The following is a 22,498-nucleotide window of genomic DNA, read 5'->3' as shown; positions in this document are numbered from 1 at the left end:
AACATGTGGTTTCTATTACGTTGCGAGAGAAACCAAATTTTTCCCATCTGATGCATTATGAAAAAGTGGGATTGGTCAACATCCAGATACGCTTTATGTTTTTTGCCTTTGCTAGAAGCTTTCATCTCCTGACTAGTTATATAAGATGACAGTGCAGTTCTTTAACCCTTTGCTTTAACTCGCTCTCAACAAGATACATTAAAGCACCATATATCTAACAAATATAGATCTGTGGTCTACATATGTCTTTTTATTTAAGACAGTTCCTAATAACATTAAAGGGGTTATCCAGGAAAAAAACTTTTTTAAATATATCAACTGGCTCCAGAAAGTTAAACAGATTTTTAAATTACTTGTATAAAAAAAAAATCTTAATCCTTTCAGTACTTATGAGCTTCTGAAGTTGAGTTGTTCTTTTCTGTCTAAGTGCTTTCTGGTGACACCTGTCTCGGGAACCGCCCAGTTTAGAAGAGGTTTACTATGGGGATTTGCTTCTAAACTGGGCGGTTCCCGAGACACATGTCATCAGAGAGCACTTAGACAGAAAAGAAGAACTCAACTTCAGCAGCTCATAAGTACTGAAAGGATTAAGATTTTTTTATAGAAGTAATTTACATATCTGTTTAACTTTCTGGAGCCAGTTGATATATATAAAAAAGTTTTTTTTCCTGGATAACCCCTTTAACCTCATCCGTATTTTATGTACCCAAATACAACTTTTCTGTAATTATGAAATTTAAAGTTTTATTTTAGAGAACTAGAAAATAGAATTGGGCACAACAAGCTTTGATCCATACATATCACCCCTGCACAGTTTGCTGTATATGTCAGATTTACATGACCTTTTTGTGGCTCAGGAAGTTATTTGTTATACACTGGCTGGATTTAGGTTGACCATAAATCCTATTTTCAACGCTGGTTATGTTAAAGGGTCACTCTCATTAAAATACATTTTTTGCTTTTGCACTCCTTATGGTAAATAAAAAATATTTCTAATATACTTTGTTTAAAAAAATGAAGTTTTCTATGTTTTATTTGTGCTTAAAAAAGCTCAAGAGCATATTTTCCCCATCTTATACACAGACTTAGGACCGATGTCCAAACACATAAAGTGCAGCCTGGAGTGCTGAGGTGGTGTGTCCAGCCTCATCCAATCATAGCTCCTCTCACACTTAACTGCCATATGCTGTTGGTTGGACACACCCCCCTCAGCACTCCAGGCTGCACTTTCTGTGTTTGGACCTCAGTCCTAAGTCTGTGTATAAGATGGGGAAAATGTGCTCTTGAGCTTTTTTAAGCACAAATAAAACATAGAAAACTTCATTTTTTTTAAACCAAAGTATATTAGAAATATTTTTTATTTACCATAAGGAGTGCAGTAGCAAAAAAGAGTTTTAATGAGAGTTACCCTTTGAGGTGGTATATGTCATCTGCAGCAAAGGATTGAGAATCTCTGTATCTAATTGTATCTAACCATCTGCAGCCAATGAAATAGGCTAGGTTCACACGACCGTTATCTTCCATTTTTTCCCGTTATTCAGGTTTACCGACCTTTCTTTTAACAGACAAACAAACTGAAATATACGGATGGAAACGGATGTTATCCGCTTGGATCTGTTATTGTTCAGTTAATTAACAAAAAAAAACTGATCAAAAATGGATTGAAAAAAAGGATGCAAACGGAGGGCATTAAAGGCTCATCCGTTTCCCATAGACTTCAATGTTAAATTTATTATATCCGTTTTTGATCATTAAAGCACCATGTATTTTTTTTATGGAGAAAAAAATACTCCATGCAACATCTTTTCTCTGGCAAAAACAACGGAATAGGAAGCAAACGGGTGACAAAGGACTGTAAAAAAAATATCGAACGGATAGTTCAGTGCAGTGCAGGTGAAGAATGTCAGTATCTGAAAAATGATAAATTACATAAAGCTATAAAGTACAAGGTAAACTAAAAAAGGATTTACAGAGTTTTACTGAAATGTCAGGGAAACAGCAATAATAAAAGAATCCTAGGCAGTCCAGATCAGGAATAGCATGGCAGAAGCATGGTACCAGATCAGGAGACATTGGGGGCAAAAGTAAAATTGGAATTAAATCAAGGCAAAGTTGGAGTTTAAAGGGGATTTTCTAAATGTGGAGGTTTAAGAGTATAGATACCTGATGGGACACAAGATCCCAAAGCACATTAATATATGGCTGTGTGGTGGCCCAGTACGGGAGTTGTTACCCTTGCTGTCCTGTCAGGCTGCCTCCCTACATTGTCTCCTGGGCCCCCTCTACACCCGTCACCTCATGAACATATGTTTTGCCATTTATTATGCTGTAAAGTGTGTAAAGAAGTGTTATAACTTTAAGAAAGGTCCCATGTGAACTTCAGTTGTCAGGTGAGTTATCATGTGATTGTTACCCAGGAGGTATCAGTGACAAGGTGACCAATGGGATCCAACCAGAGTCTCCCCCATAAAAGCTCTGGGTGGAGCCTCTGCTCTCTCTCTTTCTGCTAAGCTGAGGTCCAGTGCAGTCGGGTCTAGGAGTGTGTCTGGAGTCATAGGAGGCCTCAGGTCAAGTCTGCAGCCACAAGCTACAAGTCTACAAGTAAGCTAAAGTCACAGCATTGTCAGTCACAAGTCAGTCAAGTCAAAGTCATCTGTCAAGTCAACGTAGCCTGCACTAAATTGTCGCGTTCTAATACAAGTCCCAACAAGCCCTTAAGGTCTCTGGGAGACATTTATCATTAGAAGTGTATCCTACTCTTTTTTTAACTGTCTTTTTTCCTTCTACCTTTTTGCTTAGCAGCGTGTAATTTATCATCTGTGTCTACCTTAGATAATGAATTCCCCACGGCTGTGCGCGTTTGTTTGTTTTGCGCAGGGTAGAGAGGTTTTGTACGTGTTCTTTTGGTATGCGTACTTTTGTGCCTAGAAATCAGGGTTAGCGCAATATTTTGCGACTTATTACAAATGTTGCATATGATAAATAAAGGTGCAGAGCTGTCTAAATAAGAAAACGGTGTACTGCTACGCAAACCGCTAGGAAACTTCTATTCAAAAAGTCGCATATAAGTCGCTAAATTTACATAACTGCGACATTCAAGCGCCAAGGATAGACGGAAATAAACGTCTATATTGAATGATAAATGTCCCCCACTGAAGTCACTGGTCACCTCCGTGGGCCCGGCTACACTGTATAGACTGTACCATCTGTCACTCAGTAAAGCTACCGTTGTCCGTAACTTAGCGTCAGAGTCATTATTACCCCCGTGCCTAGTCCAGGATCCAGCCATATACCTTCGGGTGGTATTGAGGCTAAACCACGCCCTGGCGTCACAATTACAAGGGGTTAATGCCATCTGCCCTAGGGTAATTCCATCTGCCCTTGGCATGACACCCCGATACCACAGCTGCGTCTGAAGAGTATGGAATCTGACAACATACATCAGACACTTCTCATGTCTGTCAGGCCTATAGAGACCTGGGAGACACTGGCATTTAGAATGCATATCTGCTTATGGAAGGAATACAAAAAGAAGGTTGCAGCAGCACTCTTCAAAAAATAAAGGCCTTAAAACGTGTTCCCCATCCTTGACACAGAGGTGGCCTTACTTTGGATGGGACCCTAAAACGCTCACTCCACGCACCTCTGCTGGGCATATAGCCTCTGACTGGGTGCTGCTGCAACCTTCTTTTTGCACACTTTGTATTTGTCACAGCAGCGTGCGCCCGGGTATTAGATAGTTGTGCTATTCTTCCGTGTTTTTGCGATGCTTATAGAAGGAAGTCTTCAGATTCATTGAGATTTACTCCTTCATGTAAATGATGCTGACACCTAAATTGTCGCTGTGTTACTGATTTTTACAGAATCAGAGATCGCAGTTTGTCTCTAGCTGGTAGGTGTTTATGTGTATAGGTAGAAGTAAGTTTTTACTACAGACATAGTAGTTTCACTACAAAGGTGATGTCATAATATGATGTGCATCGCATCTAGTTACCGTATATACTCGAGTATAAGCCAACCCGAATATAAGCCGAGGCCCCTAATTTTACCCCAAAAACCAAGGAAAAGTTATTGATTCGACTATGTCCCTAGGATGTGAAATACATCATCCCCCCATGTAATCATCCAGACCCCGTCATCATCCCCCCCCTTCATCATCACCGCCTGTCAATCCCTTCATCAGTGGTCTTCAACCTGCGGACCTCCAGGTGTTGCAAAACTACAACTCCCAGCATGCCCGGACAGCCATCGGTTGTCCAGGCATGCTGGGAGTTGTAGTTTTGAAACCTCTGGAGGTCTGCAGGTTGAAGACCACTGCGGTCTTCGTCATCATCCCCCCCCCCTTCATCATCACCGCCTGTCAATCCCCTCATCAGTGGTCTTCATCCTGCGGACCTCCAGATGTTGCAAAACTACAACTCCCAGCATGCCTGGACAGCCATCGCATGTCCGGGCATGCTGGGTGTTGTAATTTTGAAACCTTTGGAGGTCCGCAGGTTGAAGACCACTGCGGCCTTCGTCATCATCCAGCCCCTCCCCCCTTTTGTTTTGTACTCACCTCCCCTCGGCGGGAAGTTAGGGTGAGCTGGTCCGGGCCATCTATGCTGCAGGGACCGTCCGGTGGGGATGGTTAGTCGTTGCAGGCTGTCCATTGTCACCGGGGGGGCCTCTTCTCCACGCTTCAGGCCCAGCCCAGGAGGAGTGACGTTGCCTTGACGACGAAGCACAGGGATGTTGCGCATGATCGTCCCCGTGCGTTGTCGTCAAGGCAACGTCACTAGTCCTGGGCCGGGCCCGAAGCGCGGAGAAGAGGCCCCCCCCCCGGTGAAAATGGACAGCCCGCAACGACTAACCATCCCCACCGGACGGTCCCTGCAGCATAGATGGCCCGGACCAGCTCACCCTAACTTCACGAAGTGGGGATTTGAGTACAAAACAAAAAGGGGTGATTGGATGATGACGGAGGCCGCAGTGGTCTTCAACCTGCAGCCCTTCAGTGGTTTCAACGCTGGGCATGCTGGGAGTTGTAGTTTTGCAACATCTGGAGGTCCGCAGGTTGAAGACCACTGATGAAGGGATTGACAGGCGGAGAGTTCACTCGAGTATAAGCCGAGGGGGGCGTTTTCAGCACGAAAAATCATGCTGAAAAACTCGGCTTATACTCGAGTATATACGGTATGTAACTATCGTTGGCATAGAGCCCAAGTCACAAGATCAATCCTAAAATGAAATTTTTTCATATTAGAGAATTCCTTTCCTGGTACAGTCTGTATGATACATGAAAAGTTTGCTGTAGTTCTATATTTCCTGACCACGGTTGGTCCTATAAGATTATAAGATATACTATATATTTGCTCTGCTGCAGAAGCTTTAGATTTCCTCTATTTACAAGACGTTCTGTATTATTCACTAGACTCCTCTGTGATCTTTTGGCATTTCCTGTGTCAAATTCAGTTCAAGCGCTGCAAAGCCTCAATCTAGGAGGTCTAGGGGCTAGTTTATGTTTTTTGGCTATAAATTAGCTTAAAGTTACAGTAAAGTAATGTTAAATTAATCTATTGTGTCCAACAGAGATTCATGCGGAAACAATATTTAGCAATTGATGCTGGTGAATACTTATACCGGGCCTCATTTGCCTGGTTAATGTTTGTTAAACATCAATAGAAGGAAATTACAATTCTTCCCTAACGTATCTGTACAAATTTGGAATATATGCCAAATAGAGGCAATAAGAATTAACTCTTCACATATTAGGATAATTCTGTTCAGTGGTTTATTAATAATAATGTCAGTGTGAGCAGAGTCTAGTTTGGGTTATTCTAATGCATGGTCATTTGCAAAGGGAATATTCTAACTGTGGAAGACTCCAGCAGTCTGGGTGACAGAGTACTAACTCTGCATCTATTTAGCCATCCACGTACCACATGACAATAGAAGAACTTAAAGGGGTACTCCGGTGGAAAATATTATTATTATTTTTTTTTTAAATCAACTGGTGCCAGAAAGTTAAACAGATTTATAAAATACTTCTATTAAAAAATCTTTATCCTTCCAGTACTTATTAGCTGCTGAATACTACAGAGGAAATTATTTTCTTTTTGGAACACAGTGCTCTCTGCTGACATCTCTGTCCATTTTAAGAACTGTCCAAAGTAGGAGAAAATCCCCATAGCAAACATATGCTGCTCTGGTCAGTTCCTAAAATGGACAGAGATGTCAGCAGAGAGCACTGTGCTCGTGATGTCAGCAGAGAGCACTGTGTTCCAAAAAGAAAATAATTTTCTCTGTAGTATTCAGCAGCTAATAAGTACTGGAAGGATTAAGATTTTTTAATGGAAGTAATTTACAAATCTGTTTAAATTTATATCGGCTGACTCCAAATTATATATTTTTGAAGTAATTCCCTCTTCATATCTTCACCATCTCTTCCAGATCACAGTCACTGTAGTTACCCCCCCCCCCCCCCCCCGTATTTGTGTTCCTATGCAGTAGTAAGGCCCCTATTTGTGTCCACAATGTAGTAAGTCCCCCCCCCCCACACACATTAATAATGCCCCCCTTTGTGCCTCCACACAGTAGTTATACCCATTTTTTGCTTTTACACAGCAGATAGCTCCCCATTAATAGTTCCTCCTTTGCATCAATAATAAACCCCTGAAGCTATCCTTTCTCCATTGTTGTGCTGAGTGCAGTGATGTCTTTATGCCTCCTGTAGGAAGATGCTGAAATCCTCAGCTTCTCTCAACCCCTTGTAGGCCATAGGGGTAAAGCACAACAAACTACACGTACTAGTGCACTCACCAATGCTTTTGTTATATCAAAACAATATTATAAAATATTCTAGGAGCAGTGTTACCAATGTATCATTTGTGGGCTCACCACATATCTGAATCGCAAATGCCCAGAGCACAAAAATCCTTCCTTATAGCCCCCAACTAAAACATAACTTTTATCGGTGTATACACTTTATGTGAGCAATGCGGCATGTTCTGCAATAGATTACGTGATAACCACAGGTACTTCCTCAATGTCGTCATGATTGACATCTTCTGGAGCCAATGTGGTAGTCAAAGCCTGTTCAACATATTATCATCTTTCATGCAATAGCCAATAGAATCGTACAAAAGTACCTTTACGTCCAATGACATCATTATGCCATCCCATCACATCCACATTCCACTACTATACAATACTGGGTCCAATGGATTGCTTGATAGTCAGAGGTACTTCCTCCATTTGGTGATGATTGACATCTTATGGAGCTAATGTGGTGGTCATAGCTTGTTCAACCTATTATCATCTTTCATGCAATAGCCAATAGAATCGTACAAAAGTAGCTGTACGTCCAATGACATCATTATGCCATCCCATCACGTCCACATTCCATTACTATACAATACTGGGTCCAATGGATTGCTTGATAGTCAGAGGTACTTCCTCCATTTGGTGATGATTGACATCTTATGGAGCTAATGTAGTGGTCATAGACTGTTCACCCTATTATCATCCATCATGCAATAGCCAATAGAATCAAGTGGAATGTGATAGGCTGGCATAATGATCTCATTAGACGTACAGGTATTACTGTACGATTCTATTGGCAATTGCATGATGGATGATAATAGGGTGAACAAGCCATGACCACCACATTGGCTGGCATAATGATGACGCCTTGGACTGATTATGACACGATTGGTTAGTGGATTGACATCTCAGCATTCTATGATTCGGTTTGCGGTGGTTATGTCCTGTGACATCACTAACCAAGGCTTTAAAAGACCAAATGGCACCTTTTTGCACAGCATGAGCCCCGACTTCAGAGGAAGGTCTACGAATTATTGTTGATGGGGTGTGGCAGGTGCATTGCTCACATCAAGTATGACACCAATATTAACACCCAGAGCACTGGTCATATGTGATTCTGGTATTGACATACCCTTGTCCCTGAGAGGGTACGTTTTGTGGATTGCTCACTGCATACCGTGCTCAATCAATGCTATGGGGATATGCATGTAGGGGTTCTAGCTATTTTGTAACAATTTATTGTGTAAGCATAGTGAAATCTTAGGGTGCATTCACACCACGTTTTTGCATTACAGTTCCCGTATCAGGTTTTTGATGAAAAACGGATTCCTCAAAACCTGACTTAACTGTATCAAAACGTGTGTACAAATTTCAACCCGTATACAGTTAAAAGCCGTATACGGTTTGAAAAATGATGTCTGCTTGCATCTGTAAGAAAAAAATGTATAGGTTTTTAACTTTTCACTCCATTTTGAATAAAGTTTCACTTGTTTGATTGAAATTCCAAGAAAAAAAACTGTGCAAAGTCAAAAACCGGATGGAACCGTATGGAAACGTATGCACGTACGGTTCCCATTGACTCCCATGTAAAAAAAAAAAACGTATACGGTTTAATACAGTTTTTCGCCCGGACCAAAAAACGTGGTAGACTACGGTTTTGGGTACAGGAAAAAAACTGACAAAACCGTACGGGATGCAAAACGGACACAACCTGATGCATCTTTTGGCATACGGTTTTCAATGGAGAGTCAATGCATACGGCTTTCAATACGGTTCTGTACGGTTTTCACATTGAAAACGTATACGGGAACTGTATTGCAAAAACGTGGTGTGAATGCAGCCTTATTGTTGTATGTCTGAAAAGAGGACGATTGCAGTGATAGTAGGAAACCAAAATGGACTACAGGAAGCCTGCTAGTTATGTTAGCGGGTTTTGCATGGTTAACAGGCCCTTTACAGATGTATCATTCTTTATGTTTAGATTGTAGCTATATAACTATATAACTGCCTTCATGCACTACGATTAAATCTTTTGGTGGTCCCATCCAGCTTGCACAGCTAAATCAAAATGTGTCTCTTGGCCGTGTATCCTGCTAAAATCCTATAGCTGGCAATAATGTAATGGAGATGTGCAAAAGAAGGATCTCCACTGTAATTACTTCCAGATCCAGTTTATATCCACAAAGCCTGCAGGAGTGTTCCACAAACACAGAAATGGAGCGTTCTTCTTCATCTTGTTTACTTTGACTGTGTTAGTTAAATGTTTGACTCCACAAATCTGTTCCCTTACAAATTGCTTAATGTCAGATGTTTGACATTTGTTAGCAGAACTGTCACAAGACCAACGCATAGCAAGTTTTATTATAACAAACAGGAAAATTAGAGATGTCATACATTGTATTATAGTGTAAGCTACGGAGATCATCACCAGCCAATGGGTTATCAGGTTATTGAGATATATGTAATATTGGTAGTTATTATTTGTTTTACATTTTCAGCTTTAGTTTTAAACCTTTTATTATAATTTTTTTAAAATCACAATTTATAGTTTGAATGGAGAAAAATATCTTGTAATCTTACATGTTACCCATACTTACAAAGAGTTAAAGGAGTACTCCACTGATCAGTGTTTGGAACAAACTGTTCCGAACGCTGGAGCCGGCGCCGGAAGCTCGTAATGTCATAGCCCCGCCCCCTCATGACGTTACGCCCCACCTCCTCAATGCAAGTCTATGGGAGGGGGCATGACGGCTGTCACGCCCCCTCCCATAGATTTGCATTGAGGGGGCGGGGCGCGATGTCATAAGCTATGACGTCATGAGCTCCCGGCGCCGGCTCCAATGTTCGGAACAGTTTGGAGAACATTTTCTAAGATATCTGCATTGTGCTGTTCTTCTGTTATTCCTCCTGGAAATATATGGATAAATTGAAGACAGGGTGTTATTATTCCCCTGATCAGGAGTGTCTGTGATCAGTGTTATTGAATGGTAATAACTAGTTGTTAGTTTACTCAGACATTTCCAGGAGGAACAACAAAGGAACAGCACCATGCAGAGTTTACTGTATTTGCTGAGATTCTGACAGTTAGACAAGTCAGACCTGCACTGATCAGAATATTTAAAGGATAAGTCTTCCCTTTCTATGGTGAGAAAACTCCTTTAACACTCAAAGGTAGAGGTCCCCTTATTTTACGCATGTGTATATCAGGAGGGATGCAGCCTACACCAGCGTAGCGTGGGGGGGTGCAGGGGGGGGGGGCGGCCGCACCGGGCGCAACATCTGGGGGGGCGTGCTCGCAGCTCTCTGCCCCTGCCTGGCTCACTCACTCTCTCTGCAGTGCTGGCTGTGCGAAGCGAGCCGCCAGGCCGCCGCCCACTGTGGAGGCAGTGGCGGATCGGAGCAATTGCCCCCCCGAGATTGTTGCCCCTTTTCCTGAACTATCGCATGGTGGAGCGGGAGCTGTCGGCTGTCCCGCTCCACCACCCCTTTCTCTCGCCCGTCACCTTGCTATCACACGCGGCGGCTGCTCCATTCCTGCAGTCAGTGAGAGCCAATCACGGCAGGCCGGCGTCATGACATCACATCATCGCGCCGGCACACGGAGATCACATCCCCGCGGCTCTCACTGACTGCAGGAATGGAGCAGCCGCAGCGTGGGAGAGAGGTGACGGGCGTGAGAAAGGGGAGGGGGGGAGCAAATTATAAGTGAGAGGGGCAAATGGTAAGTAAGGGGCACATGTCAGGGGGGCATTATATGTGGGGGCACATGACAGGGGGCATTATATGTGAGGGGCACATGTCAGGGGGCAATATATGTGAGGGCACATGACAGGGGGGCATTATATGTGAGGGGCACATGTCAGGGGGCAATATATGTGGGGGCACATGACAGGGGGGCATTATATGTAAGGGCACATGTCAGGGGGCAATATATGTGGGGGCACATGACAGGGGGGCATTATATGTGAGGGGCACATGTCAGGGGGCAATATATGTGGGGGCACATGACAGGGGCCCCCTGTCATGTGCCCATATAATGCACATATAATGCCCCCCTGACATTTGCCGCTTACTTATAATACCCAAAGTCATGTGCCTTGGATCATCTCCAGGGTATGGTTCCATTTTGATGTTTAGTTTTTGTTCTTGATATTTTTTGTCGTTTACAATGGTTGTGAGACGACTTATAATAGCGCGGCCCATGCTAGGTTACTACATTTGTAGATTTGTATTCATAGACCTGCTGAAAATGTGGAGAATGTGTAATGCATGTTCGCACTCAATAAAGTGTTTGAAAATAAACTTGTATTTAGATGCATTTTACTTTAATTACATCAGTATTTTCATAACAAACAATACATGTGCTTAGGAGGTAAGGGATTCTTTAACTAATCTAGTGGAAGAGACTCGAGTGCTAAAATCCACGGGTTAGGGGGCGCAAATTACTTGCCTTGCCCCGGGTGCTGACAACCCACGCTACGCCACTGGCTTACACTGGGTAGTACAGTTGCCGAGGCAGCCGCATGACGCCAGCAAGTTCGGTGCATGAGTATCAATTATCAGAAAAGGGCTTATGTACGGAACTCCCTGGTCGTCATGTGGCTGCCTCGGCAACTGTACCATGCAGCATGTGCTGCGTGTCTCTACACCAATCGTTGCAGAATGGGCAGGAGCCTTTTTTTTTCTAAATTATATTTTATTGAAAATTTTCACATATAAGAAAGTATAGAACAACTCCACAACAATCATGCAAGTATAACAAAATAAATAAAGACTTAGAGGGGAATTCATCAAGCTGTTTAGAACGTTCTCTTTAAAGGGGTTGTGCGCTGCCTTGCAGTTCGGAGCTAAGCTCACAGCGTCCGGAAGTTCATTACTCCGAACGCTGTGTGCGGGCTTCTGTGTTCGCAGCCGCCGGGCGTGACGTCACACCCGGCCCCTTCGTGACGTCTCGCCCGCCCCCTCGTGACGTCACGCCCGCCCCCTCTACCAAAGTCTATGGGAAGGGGGCGTGACACGGACGCTGTGAGCGGAGCTCTGAACTGCAGGGCAGCGCACAACCCCTTTAAACTAAAATTGTCACACAAAAAGTCTCAGCCACTTCCGCTGCAACTCTTGTGCGACTTTTGCTATAGATCATATCTGAAAGTGAACTACCAAAAAAGTCGCAGCGCCGTGATTAACACGGAAACTCACGCCATGTAACATTAGCCCTGGCAAGCAGATCTAAACGGATAGCATTGGCATATGAGCCGGTAAATCCATCAAGTAGCGTGCGACATTTGATGAATTGGGTGCAGGAAGTTCAAAAACAAGACGACTTTTCATTACTAAAATAGGATAAAAAGGAGAGCAGAATTGATGAATGCCCCTCTTAGACTTTTATGAAAACAATAGGCACATTCCTAAAAAGTATTGTTCACTTTCCATATGTCCTTTGTGTTATTACATTTCTCCTATGTACTAAGCTTCATTAAAGATCCTTTACTGTTCTATGATCCATGACTAACATCGCCTGTGTGAGGTCATTGTACTTTGATGTATGATCTCTTGATAAATGTGTAAAAGTGGTGCAGAACACAATCATGTCTGAACATCAGAGCTGTACGTAGGATTTTGTAGAGGGGTATGGTAATGCATATGCAGCACACGCACATACAAATAGATGCACAAGCTTATAAACTATAGTACCAGCAAAGCGCCTCCAATGAACAGTGCCAGCTGAATGTAGCATAATTATCTGTGGCAGTCCATGACAATAAAGGGGTTAAAAGGGGTACTCCGCTGTTCAGCATTTGGAACAAACTGTTCCGAACGCTGGAGCCGGCGTCGGGAGCTTGTGACGTCATAGCCCCACCCCCTAAACGTTATACTCCGCCCCTTCAATGCAAGTCTTTGGGAGGGGGCGTGGCGTCATGAGGAGGCGGGGCTATTACATCACAAGCTGCCAATGCCGGCTCCAGCGTTCAAAACAGTTTGTTTCAAACGCTGAACAGCGGAGTACCTCTTTAAAGTCTAATAGTTGGTTGGTGGTAGTGAAGTTAGCATTTGTCTTAAAGAGGCACTGTCATTATGAAAAACGTTTTATATTTTGTAGTATTACCGATACGATGAGTTTTTTCAATATACATTTTTTTTTTTTTTTAAATGACAGTTTTACTAAAAAATGAAAATAGCTGCCACTAGGGGTCATCTATCTTTATGCTGACAGACTACTCTGTATTTTGCAGCATACTGAATACCGGCTGTAAAGTGTGTTGGTATCCAGTATAGGAGATCACCATTGCACCACTACAGCCTTCTTGTCATTTTAGAGTAAAAACTACTTAGCTCAGAGTTGTATGTTAGTTTACTTGAATTATAGTGAAGCTCAAAAGCAGGAGGGTCTGGTCAACATGTCCTACTGGTTTCTATTTTTTTGGATCAAAGGCAGGGACACTCGTTGCTTGCCTCCCCATGAATGACATTAATTAGAATATTAATGATGGGGGCAGGCTGGACGGAGAATATGGAGGAGACAGGGGAGCTGGGTGAGCCTGCTCCCTGCCTCCATTGCACGGAGCTGTGCAATGCAGCAGGAGGATTACAGTGCCATAACTCAGGAAATACTCAACAGATTTAAAGGGGTATTCCAGGCCAAAACTTTTTTTTATATATCAACTGGCTCCAGAAAGTTAAACAGATTTGTAAATTACTCTATTAAAAAATCTTAATCCTTCCAATAGTTATTAGCTTCTGAAGTTGAGTTGTTGTTTTCTGTCTAACTGCTCTCTGATGACTCACGTCCCGGGAGCTGTGCAGTTCCTATGGGGATATTCTCCCATCATGCACAGCTCCCGGGACGTGACATCATCATTGAGCAGTTAGACAGAAAACTTCAGGAGCTAATAACTATTGGAAGGATTAAGATTTTTTAATACAAGTAATTTACAAATCTGTTTAACTTTCCGGAGCCAGTTGATATATATATAAAAAAGGTTTTGCCTGGAATACCCCTTTAAGTAAGTGACCCCTCATTGCAAAGCTGTCCACTCACCCTATAACCCAGTATATTGGGTTTAGTGTGGGTGAACATGGTGTCTCATTTATTTTTAAAACTGACTTAAACAGATCTATGTTGTGGTATGAGTAGTTTAGTGGGCTCAAACCTGCAGACAGGTCCCCTTTAACTTTTTTCAGCTGGAGGCACTGTTTACACCCCTGATGATTGTGAGTCAATGCAAAGTTCCATTTCTGAGTTATACAGGGGTGACAGATCAGAATGCTGATTTCAGCTTGAGTAACATATGTTATAAGCTTAACCCAACCCAACTCATTGCTTCTGTTCTAGTTCTTCTTTGCAAAAAATAATATTTCCTTCAGTCTTGATAATATAAAGGGTGTGTGCAGTTATCGCCCATGGCAAAAATGTTGTGACTTTACAATTAGGAGGAAAGAATACAGTTATGAGTCTTGTGTATTATCGAGAAGAACGCTCCCCCCTCACTCTTAAAGGGGTATTCCGGGCAAAAACATTTCTGATCGCGGGGGGCCCGCTGCTGAGACCCCTGCGATTTCCCTGCGGCACCTGCATTCTATGAGGGTGCTGAATCTCCAGTTTCGGAAACCTCCGGGTTTCCAGGACTGGGGGCGTGACATCATGCCACGCCCCCTCCACACATGTCTATGGGAGGGAGCGTGACGGTAGACACGAATGGAGGGGGCGTGATGGACATGAATGGAGGGGGCGTGGTGTGACGTCCCCAGTCCGGGAAACCCGGAGGTTTCCGAAATTGGAGATTCAGCACCCTCATATAATGCGGGTGCTGCAGGGAGATCGCAGGGGTTCTCAGCAGCGGGCCCCCACGATCAGACATCTTATCCCCTATCCTTTGGATAGGGGATAAAATGGTTTTTGCCCGGAGTACCCCTTTAAGGATGTTGACTGACAGGCTGTGCTAACACAGCAGCCTGTCAATCACTGACCTGATGCTGCCACAATGCTCCTATAAGCCAAAATACATTATTTTTGTCCTCTTTTGGCTACTAGGAGACATATAACTGTAATATGCTGCTTCGGCAAATTTGCTTTGCTTTATAACAAATGTCCTACTTGAAACTGTTTGCCAACCCCCAGTGTCATGAAACAACATGGCCATATTACTCAGCGCCCTTGGCTTTATATGTCAAATTGAATAAAAGAGAAAAGCCATACTGACCAAAGACAGATCTCAGATGCCTGTTGGCAGAAATGAAGTATTTACTCTTGACTGTGTTCAGAAGAATACAGTTCAAATTATGATGGAAATGGACAAATGTATTTTGCTAATAAATATCTGGGACATGGGTGTAACCTTGTTCTATGTAACAAAGAGCCCATACACAGTGTATGTTTCTTATTACGAGGCGTTGAGTCATAACCTAATAAATGAAGTCATTTATTGATTTCCCAGCAGATACACTCTGGAGACTGATAATATGAAGTACATCAGGTTGGGTGAGATCTTCACATGATCAGTGTTTCTAATGTTATGAGGTTTCTTTATTGTCAGCAACAAGGAGAGGTTATGGATGAAGTGTTAGGTGTGAACAGGGTTAATGTCAGCTAGTGTCTTCATCATAAGCAATCTAGTGTTACTGAGTGTAGTCATCGTTATCTTTAGAGCAGTGTGAAGTAAGGGGGCTCAGATTTGGTTCTTTCTGGTAAGTGATTAGCTTTCATTATCCACTATAAGCACTGGTTTGCCTCCTTGGTAGCTGAATAGTTGTCATATGAAGTTTAAAGGGGTATTCCAGTATCAGAAAATTAGTATTTAAATATGACTATCACAACAAGATATACAACTTACTAATACAGTGTTCTCACAAATTGTATTGGCTTCAGCACCATTCAGCCCTGACAAGAAGTTGTGTAGCTCTTTCATTTTTGGCATGGTGGTGTCTCAGCAGCTTCCTATCTCCTCCCTCTCTCCTTAGGCAATGCATCATGCTCTCTCTTAGGAGGTATGGCTGGATATTGTCTTTGGGGTCCAGCCCTGTGTATTTTGGTGAGTCCCCCCCCCCCCCCCATTACTGATCTAGCTTTGGTTGGAGGCAAAATATTGTGCATCCCCCCGGCCTGTAAATGTAAGAGAAGAGCAGTGCATTCAGTGCAGGGTAGGCAGGTAGGTTATTCCCCCTTCCTTCTTGAATAACACCTTAAGTAACTGTGCATTGGATAAACGCCCACCTCTGTATGCTTAGTGCCAAGGATGTAGCAGTATTATGGTCATGTGCAGGGTCTTTTGTTTAGCCTTATATGTATAGCACATATATAGAGTATTGATATCAAGGTATTAACCTTATGGGTGTTAAATAAAAATCAACACAAACCTGGGGCAAAGGATTATAGGGAAGGGAATGTAGGTCCCATTAGGTCCTCTCTCTCTCCTTTTGGCTTTGTGGTAGCCATGGGGTGTTAGTAAGAATACCTGATCACTTTGTGATGCCAAGGCACCGTTATCCTATACCTATACACAGTCTGAGGTTTGAGACAGCTTCTCCTGGGCCAGACACGGGAAGTAAGTGAACACACCGACATCAGGTTACAGAGAACTGTCTTTACTGAGCTGGGTGAAGATGGTAATACACTTACAGCTGGCTTTAGAGAGAGCAGCATAACCCCTTGTGAGCCTTGTTGCCTTGCCGGGACTTGTGGGGTTCTTACACCAAACAGATTAATACTGACTTGAATCCTGGTAGCTACGGTCCTGTCAAGGTACTGAAGATTTTTCCGCAGGGGCATGAACTTCCTCCATGCGAGTAATCCTTGCTGGATAACCAGATGAGAGATTAGAGTTAGGCCTCTCCTCAGAGCACACAACACAGCACACCTGAGCTAAGCTGTTACTCAGGGACTACACTAGGGTGAACTAGCACTGGACTGGGAAACTACTGCCCCCCCCCCCTCCCCCAACTACTCTATATATAGGGAGGACTTTAAGGGTTCCCATTGGCAGGCAGGGTCACATGGGGTTCACTGTTCTCAAAGGTACATTAACATGAAAAACATATACACATATAACAATAATCAAATTAATTTAAGAAAATATATTATCTGACATTATAATATACATATAATTGACAGTCCAAAGCCACAGGACAGCTATTGGTGTTGGGACACCACAGCTTTGCAAGAAATGGGTAGAAGGATTAAAGGAGTACTCTAGTGCAGAGTATTCCTGCTCCGTCCTGCCCGGGCTGCAAAATAAATGAAAATGAACCATCACTCACCTCCCTGGGTTCCCGCTGAGCGCCACTACAGCTGATCGGTCCTCCGGTCCATCCTCTTCATACTTCCGGGTGTAACGAAGCATCACATGGCGCTCAGCCTATCGCCGGCCGAGGCAGAACATCGCGGCGGCCAGCGATAGGCTGAGCGCCATGTGACGCTTCGTTACACCCGGAAGTATGAAGAGGATGGACCGGAGGACCGATCAGGATGTAGTGGCGCTCCGCGGGAACCCAGGGAGGTGAGTGATGGTTCATTTTCATTTATTTTGCAGCCCGGGCAGGACGGAGCAGGAATACTCTGCACTAGAGTACTCCTTTAAGAAACTTGGAACTGTCCTATGACCCGACTGGCAGCCCTAATTTGGAAACAGCACCATGTTCCTCTCGCTATGAAGTCCACTTTGCTCCATGTCTGTTCAAAAGTTGGAAATAAATGGTTAGAGAGCCTGTATTATCTATTACTTGTTAGTTCCGTAGCCACATTTTATCTGCACTTAGTAGTTCACATATGTCGCTCCTATATCTTTGTCACAATTTACAAATGAAAAAAGAAGACACTATTTGCCTCCGCTGTTGAGATCACATGCAAATCTGGATTCTGGGAAACAGCTGAGGTATTCATCCTATCCTTATAAAACATTAATAAACTAAAATAAACATTCCAGCGCAATTGGCATGTTTGGATAGGCTTAGGATGCTTAGAATGGCCAGTCACAGTGTAGAACTGTATCGTTCTATGAAAGGGAAATCAGAATCCAGTTGTAATGAGAATTATTTATGTACCTACATTAAAATCCTATATTGTCTTGTCTTCTTACAGGTAAGGTATTTGTTCCCAAGCATATGCCCCTGGAGCAGGAGCAAGAAGAGAGGGTCACCTTGGAGCCTGAACTGGAAGAAGCTCTTGCAAGTGCCACAGATACAGAGCTGAGTGATCTTGCAAGTAAGTAGCAGAAGTAATGACTATAGTTGATCTACTATATCTTATTTAGCAGCTGCGCCCCTTAGAATATGCAAAAATAGTTAACCTTTTGCTCATATGCCTGGTATGGGAAAAAGCCTGGAAGTTGCATGTTTGCAGACACTTGGCTTGTGTAGTCGGCCGCTACAGGTACAGAAGGGGATCAGTGGAACTAATAAACCTGCTACATTATGGTGCCGTGATGGGGTTTGGAAACCAGAAAATAGATGAAAATGTGAAATAATATTATATTGTAGATATTGGAAAAAAGGTTATTTAGATTCCTTGCGTATGTACAGCAAACTGAGAAATGGTGTTAAGGGTAGTCCAATTACTAGTGTCCAAATAGGGTGGCATATAAGTGGATATTAGCACATAGGAGCAGATTTACTGTTGCAAATTCACCAGAATGATGGGCACTCAATAATCTTGGGGGGAGGGGAGAAATTTGGCACATTTTATATTGGCAGGAAAAGTGCAAAGCTTAAAGGGGTACTCCGCTGCTCAGCCTTTGGAACAAACTTTTCCGAACGCTGGAGCCAGGAGCTTGTGATGTCATAGCCCCCTCATGATGTCACGGTCCATCCCTTTGATGCAAGTCTATGGGAGGGGGCGTGGCGGCTGTACACAGCGGTGGGGAACTATACTGCACCTAATGTGGGGAACTATACTGCACTGAATGTGGGGAAACTGTACTGCACCTAATGTGGGGAACTATACTGCACCTAATGTGAGGGAACTGTACTGCACCTAATGTGGGGAAACTGTACTGCACCTAATGTGGGGAACTGTACTGCACCTAATGTGGGGAACTATATTGCTAACCTAATGTGGGGGAACTATACCGCACCTAATGTGGGGGAACTATACCGCACCTAATGTGGGGGAACTATACTGCACCTAATGTGGGGAACTATACTGCACCTAATGTGGGGAACTATACTGCACCTAATGTGGGGGAACTATACTGCACCTAATGTGAGGGAACTATACTGCACCTAATGTGAGGGAACTACAACCTAATGTGGGGGAACTATACTGCACTTAATGTGGGGGAACTATACTGCACCTAATGTGAGGGAACTGTACTGCACCTAATGTGGGGAACTGTACTGCACCTAATGTGGGGAACTATATTGCTAACCTAATGTGGGGGAACTATACTGCACCTAATGTGGGGGAACTATACCGCACCTAATGTGGGGGAACTATACTGTACCTAATGTGGGGAACTATACTTCACCTAATGTGGGGAACTATACTGCACCTAATGTGGGGAACTATACTGCACCTAATGTGGGGAACTATACTGCACCTAATGTGGGGAACTATACTGCACCTAATGTGGGGGACCTATACTGCACCTAATGTGAGGGAACTATACTGCACCTAATGTGAGGGAACTACAACCTAATGTGGGGGAACTATACTACACCTAATGTGGGGGAACTATACCGCACCTAATGTGGGGGAACTATACCGCACCTAATGTGGGGGAACTATACCGCACCTAATGTGGGGAACTATACTGCACCTAATGTGAGGGAACTACAACCTAATGTGGGGGAACTATACTACACCTAATGTGGGGGAACTATACTGCACCTAATGTGGGGGAACTATACTACACCTAATGTGGGGGAACTATACCGCACCTAATGTGGGGAACTATACTGCACCTAATGTGAGGGAACTACAACCTAATGTGGGGGAACTATACTGCAACTAATGTGGGGGAACTATACCGCACCTAATGTGGGGGAACTATACTGCACCTAATGTGGGGGAACTATACTGCACCTAATGGGGGGGAATGATGGGGGACATGATGAGACAGGGGGAAATGATGGTGGGGGAGGCACTAAATGCTTAATGTCTGTATGGCTAGTGGTGGTCTATGACAGGGGGAAATGATGAGACATGGGGGGTGGCGATGAGAGGGGTAAATGTGGCACAGGGACTGATAAAAGGGAAGGAATGATGTGGCACTGGAGGGGACGGGACCAAACTGAGGTGCAGAAAAAAACAAAGTTGGGGGGATGATGTGGCATTTAGTCCATGTCATTTATTTTACATTACATTTTTTTAACTTAAATTTCCCTGTTAAAATGGGGGTGCGTGTTATACGCCAGTGCGTGTTATACGCCAATAAATACGGACTCCCATATTTAATGAAGACATGGCATTTTCACAGGGGCTACTTCCCATACTTTTTGACACCAGGTCTTGGAGTCTATTCGGCTAGTGAAGGTGTCAAATTTACCATCCAGGCAAACAGTGTCCATTAAGTGGCACAGTTATGTTAATTGCCCCAAATTGGCCACTGGATGCAATAGCTCAGACTGTCGTCTCCTGGTAGTTTGATCAAACAGGATGGATTCTTTGGAGTGTTAAACTAACACAAATAAGGGTAATGGAATTAAAAGTTGTGCATACCGATGGACATTGATGCAGGACATATATCACCAGTAATGAATGACAAGCAATCACAATGCAACATGCATATATATTTTAGCCATTGTATATGACAGGGGGGACTTATACTGCCACCCTAATGTGGGGGAACTGCGCTGCTAACCTAATGTGGGGGAACTACAACCTAATGTGAGGGAACTATGCTGCCAGCCTAATGTGGGGGAACTACAATCTAATGTGGGGAACTACAGCCTAATGTAGGAGATCTATACTGACAACCTAATGTGGGGAAACTATACTGCCAACCTAATGTGGGGGGGAACTATACTGCCAACCTAATGTGGGGAAACTATACTGCCAACCTAATGTGGGGGGGAACTATACTGCCAACCTATTGTGGAGGGGCCTATACTGGCAGCCTAATGTGGGGGAACTATGCTCTTTACCTAATGTGGGGGAACTACAACCTAATGTGGTGGAACTACACTGCCTACCTAATGTGGGGGAACTATAATGCCAACCTAATGTGGGGGAACTATGCTGCCATCCTAATGTGGGAGAACTATGCTGCAAACCTAATGTGGGGGAACTATACAAAAATATAAAATTGTACTATTCTGATCCCTATAACTCTTTTATTTTTCTGTATATGGGGGTGTACGAGGGCTCATTTTTTGTGCTTTGATTTGTAGCTTTTATCGGTACCATTTTTGTTTTGATGGGACTTTTCAATGGCTTTTTAGATATTTTTTTATGGTATTTGAAGTGACCAAAAATGTGCAAATCTGGTTAGTGCACTATTACGACTTTTGGGGCCCCACTTTTGATTTTGGCCAGGGCCGCGCTAAGCCTAAAACCGGCCCTGCATCTGTGTATACAATAATTCTTAGATACTGTAGATAACTTCTGCACTAAGATAAAGGGAATGTTCTTTTAGTTAATGTCACTAGCAATGCTTACAATTCAAGCATTCTATTATGTGTGATGGGTGCAACATGAACAAAAGAAATACCATCATGTGGGTTACAATAGACATCAATACACAAATGTATGCAGGTGATTTTTGGCTTGAGCTGGTATGCTCATTTACAAAAGTTGTTTACTGTATGTCATATCCTTATTATGTTCTTGTATATTTTAGCTGTCCTAGGAGTGCAACATTTTTCCAGCAGACCTCAGGGAAATAAAGATGAATCGGATGGAGCAGATCTTAGAAGTAAGAATATTTAATGTGAGCAAGAAATGTGCGGCTGTTTGGAGGATGCCAGTCTACAAAAACTAACATACCCATCTAATTCTCCAATGACCTTTTGTTGTAGATGTTGTGAAAGCTGAAAAGGTAAAACCTACATTTGAAGATCCCCCAAACCCAACAAATGTGGAGGAGAGCTTACAGAGGATAAAAGCGAATGACCCTTTCCTTGTTGATGTAAACTTAAACAACATTAAGGTTTGTGTTTAGAACTTAATATAGATATTGATTTTTGGATGTCTGAAATATATAATATACATTAGAATATAATAATTATACATATATATATATATATATATATATATATATATATAGATATTAGAGAAAAAGTCATGACTACCACTCACTGCAGAAGATTTACATAAATCAGTAGGAATCAGGATGAAACTAGAAGCCCTGGGCGATAATTTATTATTATTTTATTTAGCTGCTCCACTATGCAGAACTCCGCTTTCACCTGACGTCACATCATGTACATCCACAGGGGGAAGCCTCTCCATTCCCCCTAATCTCTGAATTCATGTTAAAAAATATTTTATGCAGCCCTATGATAGAGCCACAAAGAATTATAAACAGTGCCGTTCATGTGAAAGGTGGCAGTGCTGGCTCTGGTCACACAACATCATTATGTGCGTCCGCGGGGTTACAACCTATACTCGCCGATTTTTCCTGCGTATGCTTGTTAAAAGTTTTATTTGTGGTTCTGTCCAGAAATAAACAGTAAACAGGCTACAACCTACATGGAGACGTGCAGGGGAAGTTGTGGGGTCTGGGTTTTCCAATTTTAGCGTTGCAGTTTCTATTATGTTAGATAA

At 43.0% G+C, this 22,498-nt stretch overlaps 1 protein-coding gene across 3 annotated transcripts in view; it reads left to right on the top strand.

Annotated features, from left to right (window-relative positions):
• LOC130368527 (tropomodulin-2-like) overlaps nucleotides 1-22,498 on the top strand; it is a 96,928-nt gene that overhangs the window by 58,909 nt on the left and 15,521 nt on the right. For all 3 annotated transcript variants that reach the window (XM_056572314.1, XM_056572315.1, XM_056572317.1), the window contains exons 4-6: nucleotides 17,876-17,998; nucleotides 21,573-21,647; nucleotides 21,751-21,881. In XM_056572314.1, the coding sequence (XP_056428289.1) occupies nucleotides 17,876-17,998; nucleotides 21,573-21,647; nucleotides 21,751-21,881 (329 nt within the window). The remainder of the gene's footprint in view (nucleotides 1-17,875; nucleotides 17,999-21,572; nucleotides 21,648-21,750; nucleotides 21,882-22,498) is intronic.

The sequence above is a fragment of the Hyla sarda genome, chromosome 4 (assembly GCF_029499605.1).
Source record: "Hyla sarda isolate aHylSar1 chromosome 4, aHylSar1.hap1, whole genome shotgun sequence".
Taxonomy (NCBI): Eukaryota; Metazoa; Chordata; class Amphibia; order Anura; family Hylidae; genus Hyla; species Hyla sarda.
This window is presented reverse-complemented; position numbering and strand designations above follow the sequence as displayed.